Below are 14,896 nucleotides of genomic sequence, written 5' to 3'. Positions count from 1 at the left end.
GTGGGGGGCTATAAGAAAGAGGGGACAGGCTCTCTTGTAGGTTCTGCTGTGACACGACAAGGGAAAATGGTTTCAAACTCAGGGAGGGGAGATTTAGATCGGATATGAGGAAGAAGTTGTTTAGAATAAGGGTGGCAAGGCACTGGCACAGGTTGCCCAGAGAGGTGGTGAATGTCCTGACACTCAAGGTCAGGCTGGACAGGGCTCTGAGCAACTGATGGAGCTGTAGGTGTCTTTGTCCACTGTAGGAGAGTTGGACCAGATGACCTTTGAGGCTCCCTTCCAACTCAAACCATTCTCTGCTTCCATAGGGCCATGCAGGGTGCTTCAGCTGCTCACCATGCGTGATGCTCCCACACGTGCTGCCCTCTGAGCAGCCCCTCTGCTGCAGGAGGCTGACACTGAGCGCTTCTGTCCCCACAGCTGGCCCACGCCTGCAGTGCTGGATGACACAGCCGTGAAAGGCACGAGTTCTCTCCCATGCTCTCAGCCAAACAATTTGCTACTGTGCTTTACAGGTCCTCCCGCAGCCCAGTGCTGAGAAGGAGCCCTCCTCCTCCGGGGGCTGCCAGCATGGCCATCTCTGCCCGCTTGGCATTGCGTGGGGTGCTGAGCAATGCCCTGACCTAACAGCTGTTATGTGTGATTCACATGTACTCTGAAAACACCTCGGGAGGTGCTTCATACTCGCACACACAGCCTAGTGCAGCACCCACAGAGCCGGGTTTGGAAAGCAGGGTGTTTGTGCAAGGCAATGCTCTCCATCCCCAAAGGCAACATCTTGCATGAGCGCTCACCAGCAGCGGGCACGGGATAGGAGCAAGGAGAAGCCACGCTTTGCCCCGCGGCAGCCCCAACCGCTGCCGGACACAGAGGCAATTAGCTGGGCGCTAATTGGGTTAGGGCTCAGGGGTGCTCTGTGGGAGGGCAGGGAGCGAGGTGCCCGCCTGCCCCCAGCGTGGGCAGCAGTGAGCTCTGCCCTCCCACCGTGCGTGTGCTGACGTTCCCCCATCCCTTGCGGTATTCCCCGTCCCGTTCTTTGCCTGCCGCTCCTCTGGGGTAAAGAGAGCCCGGCCGCCCTCGGTGAAATACGGAGTTGGACCTTAGGCATATGTACTTAAATGCCTTGCTCAATTATTGCTTCGTTTTTATTCCTCGGTCTTGGAAATCGTTTGTGGCCTCTTCCGAATTCATCCACTCAGGGAAAATACGACTTCAGGAAAAACAGAACTCCACTGTCCCACACGGGGCGTGTGTTTGAGGGCGGGGAGGAGGGGGGACGCGTCCCAGACAGGAGCGTGCGAGTCTGGGGACGGCGAAGCCCCCTAAAAGCGCAGCAGCGGTGCTCAACGCGCACCCCCAGAACCGGCACGGAGGCAGCGCGCTGCCCACCGGATGCCACTGTTGCTCAACGTTACACCGCACCGCGAGCGCTGCGGGGCCGGGAGGGCAGCGGGGCCGGGCGGATCCCCGCACGCTCCGCTCCCGGCGAACGCGCTACGCGGGCCCTCCCGCCGCGCCGGGCTCCGAACGTGCCGCAGCCCCGCGGCGCTCCGCCGCTCTCCGCTCCGACACCGGGGCCGCGCGAGGCGATGTCGGTCCCCCTGAGCCGCCCCCGCCCATCACCGCGGCCTTCTGCTGCGTTCGGGAGGAGCCCCCCCAGCGCTCGGCGGTATCCGCGCGGGGAAAGTTTGCTCTCGGCGCGCGCCCCGCGACCGGCTGCTTTTTGCAAGCACGGCGGACGCACGCGCGGCCCCACGCGCGCACCTGCCCGCCGTTTTTGCAAAGCGCGGCGCGCGGCCCCCTCGGCGGCGCTTTTTCCCTCCCCCTCTCCGCAGGTGCGGGACGGGCCGGGGGGGGGCGGACCCGCCTCGCGCCGCCCCTCCTCCCGCCGCTCCCCCGGCGGTGCCGCCGCTGCCGGCGCTCGGCGCTCCGCTCCGCGTGCAGTGGGCGCACCCCGCGGCCGCCCCGTCGGGCCGCGCGGGGGCGGCGCTGGGGGCGGCGGCGGCGGCGCGGAGGCAACTTCGGGGCGGCCCCGCGGAGCCCGCGCGGGGGATGGCGGCGGCGGAACCGGCGTTGAGGCGGCGGCGCTGAGGAGGAGGAAGAGGAGGCGGCGGCGGCGGCGGCGGCGCGATGCCGGCGGCGGCCGGGGGGCTGCTGTGGTGGAGCTGCTGCGTGCTGGCGGCGGCGGCGGCCGGCGCCCCGAGGGCTGCCGCGGCGCAGGCAGGTGGGTGCGCGGCCGGGCGGGCCGGGAAGTTGCAGCGGGAGCGCCGGCGGCGAGAGGGGAGCGCGGCTCGGAGCGGCGGGGGAGCCGCGAGGAAGTTGCGGGGCGCCGCGATGTGGGGATTTGGAGGCGTTCGGGAGAGCGACGGCGCGCCGAGCCCGCGGCCGGGCGCCTCTCGGGGCTTTATGTAACGGCGTTGGGGCCGGGAGCGGCGGAGCGGCTCAGCCCGTCCCGCGCTGCGCGCCGCACTTCGCCGCCCGTCAGCGCTCGCCATCCCCGGCGGCGGCGGGCGAAGAGCCGCTCCGCTCCGCGCTCCCCCCGGGACCCCTTCCCCGCAGCGCCGAGCGGGGCAGCCCCGGCGGGAGGAGCGCTGCGTGCCTCGGCCGCCTCCTTCTCTATCGCTCTCCGCGTTCTCCCTCTTCTCCCGGCTTTCTCCTTTCCCAGCGCTTTCCCATCCCGCGGCCGATCCGTCCCCCCAAAGGCGAAGCGCTGAGCCGGGGCCGCCCCGTTCGTGAACGTGGGGCTCGGTGTGACCTTTGGGTGCAGCGGGGCCGCCGCGGGCGACGGCAGCGCGGGGAGGGGGGCGGCCTCTCGTTGGTTGGCGCTCGCCCAGAGGGCACTGCAGGTGCGCGTTCAGGGTGCGAGCGTTTGGGGGTTCCCCTCCCCGAATTTGGGTGCCCCGCGGACGGGGCCGTGCCGCCTCCCTCGCTCCCGGCGCTCCCGTGGGGGAGGCGACGCCGTCGCCCAAACTTTTGCTCTCCTCATCCCGCTGTCAGCGCGGACGCATCGGGGCTCTGCGATGTTTTCGTGCGGCGGTGTTGGCGGTGCGCGGCTCCGCCGCGTCACGTGGAGCTGCACCTGGGAGCCGGGAGCCTTTGTTCTGCTCGGGGATCGCCGGGCGACCCGACCCGATGCTGTCCCCGTGCCCGGCCCGGGCGGGGCGTTCGGGCACCGCCGCTCGACTGCCCGAGCGCCGCTCCGGGTACGCGGCCGCTCTTGACGCGTGCCGTTTTGTTTCTCCCCTCTCCCCGTAGCGAGGATCCCGCTCCGGGCGAGGTGTGCGGGGTCGACTTCGTGCCCCCCGCTCGTCTTCGCTCGGTGCCGGGGATGGCAGCTTTCCCCCTCGCCGCGCCCCGCTGGCGCTTCTCCCGTCCGTCCGCCGCGATGTCTGCCCGCTGCCTAAAATTAGGCTGAGCTCCGGGAGCCTCCGCGAAGGCACGAGAAGCACGGAGCTGCCGCCGCGCTGCTCTGTCCCTGCGAGGGGACGTGCCCGGCGCTGGGCTCCCGCCGTCCCCGGGTGTCCCCGGAGAGCCACCCCGGCCCCGGCGCTGCCGTCCCGGTCCCGGCCCCTGTGGTGCCCGGTGACTGCCGTGACTCGTTTGCTTTTCATAAAGAGATGGGTGTATGCGTGCGTGGATGCTGGCACTGAGGGCTGTGCTGCTGGCTAACGTGAAAACGGTCTCGAGGATTTGAAATACGTGCCCGTGGGTAAGCAGCCGGCCCGGGGAGAAGCCCTTGCGCTGTCCGCCCTCGGGATCGAAGCTCCCCTCGGCTTTTTGGGCGACATTAGAACTGCTCTTTTTTCGAGTTAAGCGGATCGAAGCAAACCACGGCGAGTCCGGCCGCACGTAGCAAGCGGACCCATCAGCGGCGCGGCGGGGCAGGGAGCGGGGAGCAAGTGGTGGCCCTGCTTCGGGGCGCCGCGGCCGTGCCGTGGCAGCAGCTGTAGGTGGCAGCAGCCCCCCGGAGCTCCCCGCGGCGGCAGCGGGGCCGGAGCCCGTCGAGCTGCCGGAGGGATGCGCCGTGCCGCGCGGTAACTCGGCGCGTTGGAGGGCCGAGCGGCCGCAGCTCCCCGGAGGTGGGCAGCGTCGCTGGGCACCGGGCACATGCCGAGCTCCTGAAGCCTTGGAGCAGCTGCTGCTATATATAAACCTGGGTTTTAATCGGCCTGCCAGGAAAACTTGTCCCGCTGCAGGAACAGGGCGCAGGGCTGGGGCAGCTGCGTGTTTGTGGGTGCATCGGTGGGACGGCGGCACTGGCACGCGTAGGGGCAGCCAAATCTGTAACACACACTGCAGGAGCACGTTTGATATGAGCTGTGAGAATAGCACCAATATAAAGGTGACGAGGAGTAGAGATTCAGGCTGTAAGAGTGTCGAGGTTTATCCCTGCTTTCCGGCAATACCTGCTCTTTGTTTCTGCCCCCGAAGCCTATCGAATCTGGCTCCTGCCATAGAAGTAGATGGGCAAACGAGGTATATCGGCTTGAAAGTAAACCCCGGAGTTTTAGTGGATGCAGTTGTTATCTGAGCTATAAAAGATGTTCAGTCATCACACGCTTTCTGTAAGGTCAGTGTCAGAGATTTCTGAAACACACCGATTTTGTGCTCGTTCCCTCTGCCTCCCGATGCTGATGTAGCTGGGCATACAGTACCCAAATGTGTGCTTACAGCTTGATCTTTCTTAAACCTTCCCTAATGAGCCAGCAGTGCATCCTGTGCTCCCCTCACAGGGTGGATGCCTGCCTGCTCCTCCTGCTGGGTCTTGGGAAGTTGCCTCCCAGAAACAGCAGAGAGGTTAAAGTAAAAAGCCCCCGAATAACCCCTTGTGAACAAAGCTGGGTTACAAAGGAGTCCACAGAGCCCCAAGCTGTATGAGTGCAGGCGGTCCCACAAGGCAGAGCTGGGACCTTTGGGATGGACAGGAAGGAAAGCCATCACACTTAGCGCAACGCACCTCCTAACGTTCCATTTCCATTGCTTTAAACGGTGTTGAAACAGCAAGCATTTGGAGCGTGAAAGTTTACATGGCACGGTTGGCATGACTCTTAGTAATACTACAAGGCTGGCGTAGTATCCAGGCACAGGAGGCTGTTCTGAGTTACTTCATGCTGGTCCATTCCCAGTATCCACCATGACCTTATTGGCCGTGCCCTCCCAGCTCCCCCTCCCCACCTCTGCTCCGCTCTGCAGAGCTGCACTGTGGATATTTTTGCTCATTATCTTTGGCAGCAAGAATGTATAGATCTAAATTTAAATCGCTGTTTGCTGAGGGTATGTGATAGTATTTAGAATTCAGCATTATTTTATTATCTCTTTGAAAGGGTGGAGGGAAAAAAAAAAAAAAAGGGCTCATTTATTTCGAGAGATATTTCTGCAGCATGAAAATATCAGCAAAGTAGTTGGCATTTTCCAGTTGTTGTTGACTTCAAATTTAGCAACCATTGTCCCTGTTGGTATATTTGATGCTCTAAAAATGTACTTGCCATTGAGTGGGAAGCTGAAGTGATTGGTAGGCAGATAGTATTCTTCGGTGGCTATTAATAATGCTCAGAGGACATATGGAAAAAGCCACGGAATTGGTGGAGAGAGGAGGCCAAAATAATGTATATGGCAGCTTTGTTTGGCAGTTGCCTGTGTTCCAAGTTGAAACAGCAGCGGTGATGCTTTACGTTTTTCCCCCCCTTGGTCCAGCATCTCAGCAAGGGACCCAAGCCAGGTCTGCACTGCACGCTTCTGGCTGCCCAGGGCTCTTAGTGTGCAGCCTGAGCCTTCAGTGACACAGCTCCCTAAATAGCCCTCTGTGAGCATCTGCATTCCTGTTGTAACAAAAGATTGGGGACAGGAGGAGAATGCGCTTTTTTGTGCTTGTTCTTTTTTTTTTTCCCCTTTCTTTTTATTTTCCTCCTTGTTTTGGAAGATTTACAAATAGGTTCACTCGGCGATGCTGGCAGCACATTGCTCGGTGTTAATTTTCTCCCAGCGTCTCAGGGTTGTGTGCATCTCAGCCTTAAGGATAAATACAGAGGGAAAAGCATCCCTGCCTGCTCTGTGTGCAGAGGGAAGTCAGAGCCCCTTCATTCAAGGAACAAGAATCCAAGAGTTATGGGTTTGAAGCCCACTCTTAGCTCCTCTGCAAGATTTAGTGCTGGGGCTGAGTGTCTCATGGCTTTCCAGCGTCTGGCAAAGGTTGCTGGTGGCTTTGGAGGTGGAAATGTGGGTTTATGAAGGGTCTAATAACTGTGGTCTGCCTGCTGCCGTGACATGTGGTTAAGGCATTAAAATATACGGGCTGTGCCTTGTGCTGCAGCAGAGCAGTTACCGGGTGGGTGTCCTTTGCTGCTGCCAAACTTTTGCTGTCAACTTGAGTAGCCTCCTTCGTGCTGAAGGCAGGAAGAAGCAAGGGGGGGGGGGGGGGGGGGGGGGAAGCATTACAAGTGCTTAAGCACAGGCTGAGGAGCATTAGGGCTGCTTTGCTTCCAGGCTGCCACCGGTGCACGTGTGGTTAGAAGGCTGTGAGTGACACTGGGCACTGCTTTTCCTTTCCCCGACAGCACCCCGAGGGAGCTGCCAATTACCACCAGGTCTTTGTGTTTAACGCTCTGCTTCCCTTCTTTCCTACCAACTTTGGGCTTCCAGCGTTATGATTACTTATGGATTTGTAAGTCAGAAATAACCTCGTAATTGCTATATTGCTTTGCCTGCAGTAGCGGTGAGCGCCTTAAAGTTAATGCATCATCCACACAGAAAATTGATGTTTGGCCAAGACGTGGGGCTCTGACAGCTGATCTTAAAGAGCGTTAAGCTGGCATGTAAAATAGAGGCCTGTGGGTGACGTTCATGAGAAAAATGAGGGCCTTTGGGAGTATTCCATACAAGAAAAGTATTCCTTGTGTTGGCTGAAGATACTTGGGGTAACGAAGTTTGCGTGGATGCCTTTCCTTGGAGGTCAGTGATGTGAAGGCCTGGGGTGGATAATATGCAATAAAAAGTATGCCGGCTGATCATTCAAAGCTTGATTTTTTTTGCCTGATTGTCAGGGTCTGTGTGGTGAGACAGCACCGTGAGCTGCTGACGCCCTTGCTAATGGGAGTTTTCCTTTGATGTGGAACGTTCCTTGCATTTCTTTCCTCAAATATGCAGCAGAAATACCCGGGGACAACTCTTCCACTGAAAAATAGCCCACAGTAAGAAACTTCCCAGTGTTTGGATGATGATACCTGGCCCGTGTCTACGGGTATGTGTGCCTCCATTGGTTGTATATTGTGCTGGTGGTCACAGGTAGAGATCTGGGAGCTCCTGCAGATGCTTGTGGCTCAGTTCTTGTTGGAACGCTCTGCTTTCTGCCAATGCTCCGTGGGCAAATATGCACTTGAGCATATTTTGTCAATATTTGGTTTTGAGCCGGTAGGTATGGATGATTTTGCTACAAAAGCAGTCAATATCTATTTATTAAGCAGCACTTGTGCTGAACAGAAAACGCGCGATCCAATTTCAGCATTAGGCCCACCCAATTATGCAATCAGGTAATTGCGCGTGTAATTGCTCGCACAAACGGTCAGTTAGATGCATAACTGTCCATTTGCATGCGAAATTAAGCAGTCTTGTAAATGGGGCTTTGAATATTCACTGCGGAAAAGGCAACTTTCTGGATACGATTCCGTGTGTTGCTCCTCCTTTGGTGGCCCATGAACCAAAGGCAGCGGTAGGATGCGGAGCCAAGGGCGAGCAGAAGTGTGCTGGGCAGCCTTGGAGGCTGGAATGGTGAAGAGAGCCCAGCCCATACAGCTGCAGTGAGGCAAAGGCTGCTTCAAGATCTGGAACAACTTGCCTCCTTCAGCAGGAGGCCTCCGAAAGCCAGCTGATGCATCGGGGCTGTCAGAGTACGGTGTAAATGACTAAAACCTGCTCATAGCCTTATGTGTTCCCTTCCAAGGAGCCGGCAAGTGAGATAGTGCTGAAGGACTCCCTTCTGCCTTTTTTTGTTTTTTTAATGTGGGGTTTATTTTTTGGCATTGGAGGGAGAGGGGTTAAAAAATAAAAGCTGCATTATGTCAGCGACCTGAAATAAATAGCACTGCAATGAGAAGCGACAGCCTCATTCACCTTGCATCCATGCAGAAATAACGGAGCTCTCTCCCCATGCCTGGCAAAAAAGGAGAGCGGGGCAGAGAAAGCAGAGCTCCGACCTTGCTGTGCCGTCGTGCTCGGCTCACATGGAGCAGCCCAAGTGCTGCTTTTGTGGCCATGTGCTGCTCTGTGCCCATGAGACACGTGTCTGTACCCACCACCCTGCCATTCCTTGGCACGAGCTTGGGAATGCACGGGTATTAAAATGGAACAGACGGAGTTTCTGCTTTCCTTCCTACTTTCTCATTGGAGTATGGTGTTTACTTTTTTGTTTTGAAGCTGCCCAGTGGCACAGAGGGGAAAAAGCCACGCTTTGTGAGGTTCCTTCTGCACGGGCTGAAGGTTTCTTCATTATGAAATCCGTTGTTAGCTGCTCTGTAAGCAGTGAAAGTAATGAAGCCATTTAGCATTCCTGGGGATGCCACGTGCACTCCTGAAAGTGCTTTATGACACTTCGGCGTTGGTTAATGTGCACTTAAAAAATAAGCTGTGATCACTGAGTTGCCTCTCGCTTGCTCACGATGCATCGGAGCATCGTGCTGCTTTAGTTCGCATGGTCCTTTGGGCATCGTGATGGTGTGCTGGGGTGAGGGCTGAGCACAGGGCAGCGCTGCCTTGTCCCTCCGTGTGGCGTGGGCTGGGTGATGAGGAGCTCATCGTGCTGCTCCCCAGCCCTGGATCCGTAGAGCTTGGCCAAGGAGTGCGGAGATTGCAGCACAGAGCAGGTGCGCCGCATCTGCAGTCGTCCCAACTCTACTCCCTAAGCTAGAAGCGAATGGAAGAGATTCTTTTTGTCCGCCCGGACTTTTTAAACTGTTGTTCTAGACCGTGTTTTTGGCAGGTCAAACCGCGTTTTGTCATCCAGGCGCTCTTCCCAGCGTTTCATTGTTGGAGCACGTGTTAATTATCGCTCAACAACCGGGCTGCGATGGAACCGCGGGAGCCTTATCTGAAGGCAGAGCCATTGGCAAACGAATTCATTACGATTGGAGCCACTCTAATGGGTGTTAAATTAATTCATAATAACGTGACGCTTAAAATCCAATGTTAAGCAGCGTGTTGTTAATAATTACGGATGCACTTCTGCCGTGTCTGCCTTTAATATCATTTCTTCCGACCGCGTGTTCGGGAGAAAGCCTGAGATGGGACAGCTCTCCTCTACTTATCCTTTCACATTGATAATTCCAGACTGTTATTGGAGCAAATAGCTTAATTACCGACGTGTCCGGTTTGCAATGAGTAGATAAACAAGCGTGGAAGCTAGCACGATGAAGTGAATATTTGCAATTTGTAGCAGAGATGCTCTAACTGTGGGGTTATTACAGAAAAGTGACAGTAATTAATGGGGATGGTCTCTTTCTTGCCATCGTTCAAGGGAGAAAAACGGTGGGGAGAAGTGTCAAACGTTGCCACGCTTACAGTTAATACAGTATATCTATGGTTTGCTGTTAGAGTTATTTGGGAATTGTGATTTCATTAATGTAAAACTGCTTGTCTGATACTTAGCGCTTAAAAAAAAAAAAGAAATAAGTGCCTTCACTGTATAAAACCCCCTTTGCAACATGCCTTAGGGCTGGGAGGTGTTGATTATAGTTTGTTCCCGTGCAAAGCTCTGCAGCACCTCCTTGCCCCGGTCCCACCGCGCTCAGGGTGAGGCTGCTTTGCTTTACAACAGTGACTGGGGATGGTTCCTTTTTGGGCTTCAGCAGCAAAACCTGTGCCAGGACCGTGGCCACGAGGCACCCCGAGCTGCAGACACCGCTCTTCCTGGGTTGTTTTCTTTTTCCTCTTTCTTTTGAAAACACCTACGTGGAAGCGGGTGGGGAGGCTTCTTTGGGCTGTGCTTCCAAAGGTCATATAACACTTTATGTTCTCCCCGACATGACACAGTGTGACAGAACAAAGTATTTATCTTGTGTACTTGTCAGCTTCGTTCTGCCGGCTCCGCAGTGATGAAATGCTGCAGAATATGCTGCTGCTTGTTTCCTTTAGGGACTTGCACTGATTTGTTTAAAGTGTCGTCTGCACCCAGTAAATGCTTCATTTATTACAGCTGACACCTGGAAATGTCTGAGGGAGACGCATCAAGGCGTCGTGCAAATATCGGTTGCTTTATTTGCCGTTGCTGTGCTCATGTCCTGCTATAGACGTGGGCTGCGATGGTCCGTGGTGCTTCTGGAGGTGCGCTGTGCCGGACCTCTGCGAGCCGTGCTGTTTCCATCAGCAAAATGCGCTGTGACTCGTGCCGGGCCAGCTCCGCTGCTAATTACTGCAGTGAGTCACAAACGAGCTCTTGCCTCAGGAGCTGCGCCCGTCCTCGCCTCAAACTTCTGCCCATTACTTGTTCTGATGCTTAAGCAAAAGTAAAAATAGACCTCTTGCAAAAGGGGGGAGCGAGAGTCTGAGATGGAGATGCGACCCCGCTGATTAAAGCGTTGGATGCAAAGGCTTTTGGATTCCAATTCCGAGTCCCATATTAGATCTATTGGCTGATTTTTGGGTTTTGTTTTGCATTATTCAGTTCTCTGCTGTCCCTGAAGGACAGCGGGAGCTGAGTATAGCAAAACATATGATGGTGTTTGTAGCTTCTGCTCGCTCTTTGCTCACCGTTCTGAATGGTGAACCAAGAAGTGACCCCATGTGCCAGGTTGACCTCGCTGTGTACGGGGCCGTACAGCCCTGCAATAAGGCCAGCTCCCCACCAATAATTGGTGGCTGTCACTGGAATGCTGATATTTCATGGTGGTTAACTGACAGACAGATGGCGGTCCATACCACGGCATATGAGCAGAGCTTTTCCCTGGGCCAAATGATTACTTACCTGGTTTTCAATTAGCAAAGCCTGCCAATTACCTGGAGTGGTTTTTCTTTTAATTACGCTGCAATTACAGCAGCAAGGTGGCCAGGCTGTGGGGAGAAGGGGAGCACTGTGGCACGGGCAGATCCTTGCCAGGAAAGCCCCTAAGAAGAGATGAAAAGGGGAAAGCCACGCAAAGGGAAAGACCCATGAGCCATGCGCTTGCTCTTGGCTCAGCGGAGCCCAGGGCCAAGGAACAGCCTCGGCTGGTTTACGAAGGCTTTGGTTGTCATCTTAATTTCCCCTGTAGCTAATAGCAGCCTGGGCAATGAAAAGATACTTCCTTTGTAATTATGGTGTTCTTCTTTTTCCTTTGAGCCACGCGTTTAAATCATCGGGCATCCTATTCATCTGAATTGTCTCCTGGAGTTTATCTTCCCCCGCGGATCAGTCTCTTATTGTACTTTATTGTGATGAGGCCGTTCATCTTTCTCAGCTCTGCTCTGCCTGACCGGTTCGCTGTCGTCCTCGAGGAGCGGGGAAGGAGATGGAAGAGGCTTTGGGCTTGAATGAGCCGGTGATGAAGTTGGGTCTCCTCTGGGATGGAGATATTAATGCAGCGTCGTGAAAGATGAGACCTGCCCTCGCTTAGGGTGGCTCCAATAATGAAAAAATGTAATTAATCATAATTGCTTCTCTTAAGGAGATACAATCTGGGAAAGACACCTGCCCAGATGTTGGTGGGAACACATGGTAGGAGCAGGGAAGGGGTCCGAGGAGCTGCAGAGGCCCAGGCTGCCTTTGTACGAGGAGTGTTTGGTAACGCCTTGGGGAGCCTCCAAGTGCAGTGGGGGGGTTTTGTTGTATTGTGATGCGCTGTTCGCTCTGTAGCATGCCCAGGGAGGGCAGTTGAGGTTTTAGTAGGTTTGAGCACAACAGCTGGGCTGTAGCATGGCATGTTGAGGTAAAGAAAGGAAGGAAGGGCTCTGTGTCTTCCTTGGGAAGGAGATGCTACCTCTGCAGCCTGTATAACCTTCTGCAGGAAGGCACTTTATTTTCTTTTTCTTCAGACTTTCTAAGCCACGTAAAGACTGTATGTGAAGCCCTGGGATATTGCAGATGTCTCCCAAGTCCTCAGTTGGTTGCTCTTTGTGTCGTCCTCCAAGTCTTCCCTTATGGAGCTCACAACTGTTAATCAAAGCAATTTCCTGCCTATAAGAAGTGATCACTTTATCACTTTGTTGCTGACACACAAGCTTGTTTTTTTTTTTTTTTTTTTTTTTGCCTTTGCTTCAGAGGGATAGCAATGGCACAAAGCACCTCTTCCTCTCTGAGTTGGGGGCAAAGATTTTAGGAGCCAACCAGTAGCCTGGAAAAAGCCAAGGTGAGGACTCTGCTCCTGCTGGGCTCACCCATTCACATTAGTAATTTGGGGTTGTCGGTTTGGCTCAGGCTGTGCAAGGAGCCAGTATCCTGCACGATTGTGAGCTTAATCCATTTCCTCTGTAGGAGTTCAGTAGCTCAAAACAGAGCTTGTGTTGTATTGCCATCCTCAGCAAGGAAGACTGTCAGAACTGAACCGAACTAATGACTAGAGCTATAAATAAGTCTGCATACGGCGCTACCTTGTTCTGATTTTGGATCTGTAGCTTCTATGGGCAGAAAATCTTTAGTTCTGAATGTTTAAGGCGGGTGGTATATAAAGCTGCCAGGGAGACCTGAGGGTGGATGGGAGCGGCTGTCTGGAATACCCTGGCTGTAACTCCAAAGAGAAATCTGCTGGCCATTTTGCATGCGCTGCGGTCGCAAAATTGCGTTGCAAAATAAAGGAACTCTGCTAGCTCCCCACTGAGGCAGAAGGAGATACTTTGCTTACTGAAGTAGCTGATTCAGGCCCCAAATAATTATCCTTTTATTTATTAGCATGTTAAAATTCCTTTAATTAGGTTTTGGTGCAGTATCTTGAATCCTTTGACTTGAAAGTTTTCTTGTTCGTAACTTACACTTCAAGCCTTTGGTGGTGTTACAGCTCCACAGATCATGTGCTGAGCTAATTAAGTAATAACGATTGAGGTGCAGGGTATTTCCTTGGGATTAATGACTGTCTGGGAGGAGTTGATGGCCCAAGGTGTAGCTGAGGGCCATTAACACCAGACAACTATTAATTCCAAGAAAATGCCACGTGCCAAGGTCATCACTGCTATTAGAAGTTGAGGGCAACGAGGAGGTAGGTGCAGTGGAAGATGAAGTAACATGGGAAGTATATGGATTTCAAGAGGATATAATATGGTTTTAATGGGTATCTGCATGGTGTACCTGTTGATTAGGCGGTCTGTTTCTTCCTTTCATTCCTCACTGTTCTGTCCAGAGCTTAATGATGAGGATCGCAGTGATGGAGGATGATGCTTTTCTCGTCTAGTGCCCTTTTTCTTAATGGTGCTCATATTTTGGTCCACCTCAAAGGACTCTTTATGCGTATTACTATTTTTTTTTCCTCCATTTACTGGAGGGCTTAACAGCCCAACCTAGCAGCAGCTAAAAATACTGTCAGTGCCAAATTGACCTCCTGTTCATACCGGCAACTATTAACTTGTTCTGATGTAGCTACCTATTATGTGAGCAATGTGTGATCTGTATGGCGTCAACGTTTGTGATTTGGAAGTGAGTGATGGAGGTAAGGGTCTGAAGACCCACAGATCTATGAGGCTGCCTTCTATAAAGGTGTGTTTTTGAAGGTTCTGCTTGCCAAAATGGCATGAAAAGTGGTGTTGTTACTGGGAGAAACCAAGAACAGTGTGTTAAAGCACCTGTTTCTGTAGTTGAGAGCATTGTATTTCAAAGCAGAACTGTGGTTGCGACGTGGTATGCTCCATTTTGGGTTCTTGGTGGAAGGCTAAACCTGATTATTCCCCAAGGACTGAAGAACAAAGATAGATCTTACAAATGTTAAGATACTAGCTATATTTTACGTTAAAAGCTGAAGAGACTTGGATGCACATCACTTGCATTGCAGCCTTTTCCAGTGCGTCATGGCTAGAAGAGTTTGACCATCATTATCTTAATGTGATGATTTGAATGTTACGAGGAAGTCTTTCTTTTTAAGAAGCAGCGTTGAAAGGGCTATCTCAGCTGCTGAAGGAGGAGGGCAGACATGCTGGTATCCACTGTATAAACAGCAGATTGCTCCCTCGTGCAAGCCCCGGTCTTTGCCAGAGCAGTATGTTTACCACTGTTTTAAAATGAGGTGCGGGATGCATCCACAGATGGATTTTGTCCTTGTGAAAGCTGACCTGCCTGCACAGGAGGAGGAAGTCCTGTGGGGGCAGGACTTGGGGGCCTGGGATTAGGGTGTATGGTGGTCCTAGAGGGTCTCGCAGGCATTGGGTGTCCTCCCATCCCTGCAAAACACGGGCATCCTTCTGCAGTCTCCAGTCGAGTCCCGGAATCGGTGTGCCTTGATAGTTAAACTTGGTTGCTTTTGTGTTTCCTGGGGTTTTTTTTCTCCCTTTAATCCAAGCATTGAAGAAAAGTTTTGAGCATCGACAGAAAACTTGCATTTATCGTAACTTTGTGATTTGCTTGAACGTCACTGTAGGTACTGATAAATAAGCCGTTAAAAGCAACCATGGCCTGAATAACAATCCTAACTAATAAACAGAATGTACTGTGTAATTTTGGTCGTTTTCAACCATCTGGCTCTGGTCTCCCTAATTGACTTAAAGCACAGTGACAGTGTCAGCTGCAAACAAGCATTCAGCTCGGCTGAGATTCCCGAGCAGGCATTCCTTTGGAAACTTCCCATTTTGGAGGTTTTCGGAAGGAAACAACAAATCAATGCATCGATTATTATTACTGTCTCGATTACAGCAGCACAGATCACGAATCCGTCGGCATTGTCTTTCCACTGAGCATAAAAACTTGATTTATAATGATTTGATTGTGTGCGGTTTCATTATTTCCCAGTGA

At 53.6% G+C, this 14,896-nt stretch overlaps 1 protein-coding gene across 5 annotated transcripts in view; it reads left to right on the top strand.

Annotated features, from left to right (window-relative positions):
• Nucleotides 1–2,048: 2,048 nt before the first annotated feature.
• The window catches only part of ERBB4 (erb-b2 receptor tyrosine kinase 4), a 491,485-nt gene continuing 478,637 nt past the window's right edge, over nucleotides 2,049–14,896 (top strand). For 4 of the 5 annotated variants that reach the window (XM_015289117.4, XM_015289115.4, XM_015289118.4 and 1 more), the window contains exon 1: nucleotides 2,049–2,227. In XM_015289117.4, coding sequence (XP_015144603.1) covers nucleotides 2,134–2,227 — 94 coding nt within the window. In that variant the 5' untranslated portion in view covers nucleotides 2,049–2,133. Of the gene's footprint in view, nucleotides 2,228–3,474; nucleotides 3,713–14,896 lie in introns of those variants that run through there. The other variant, XM_046943423.1, reaches the window with a different exon arrangement.

This window comes from Gallus gallus, chromosome 7 (genome assembly GCF_016699485.2).
Source record: "Gallus gallus isolate bGalGal1 chromosome 7, bGalGal1.mat.broiler.GRCg7b, whole genome shotgun sequence".
Classification (NCBI taxonomy): domain Eukaryota; kingdom Metazoa; phylum Chordata; class Aves; order Galliformes; family Phasianidae; genus Gallus; species Gallus gallus.
Note: the sequence above shows the minus strand (reverse complement) of the source record. Positions and strands in the feature narration are given on the sequence as shown.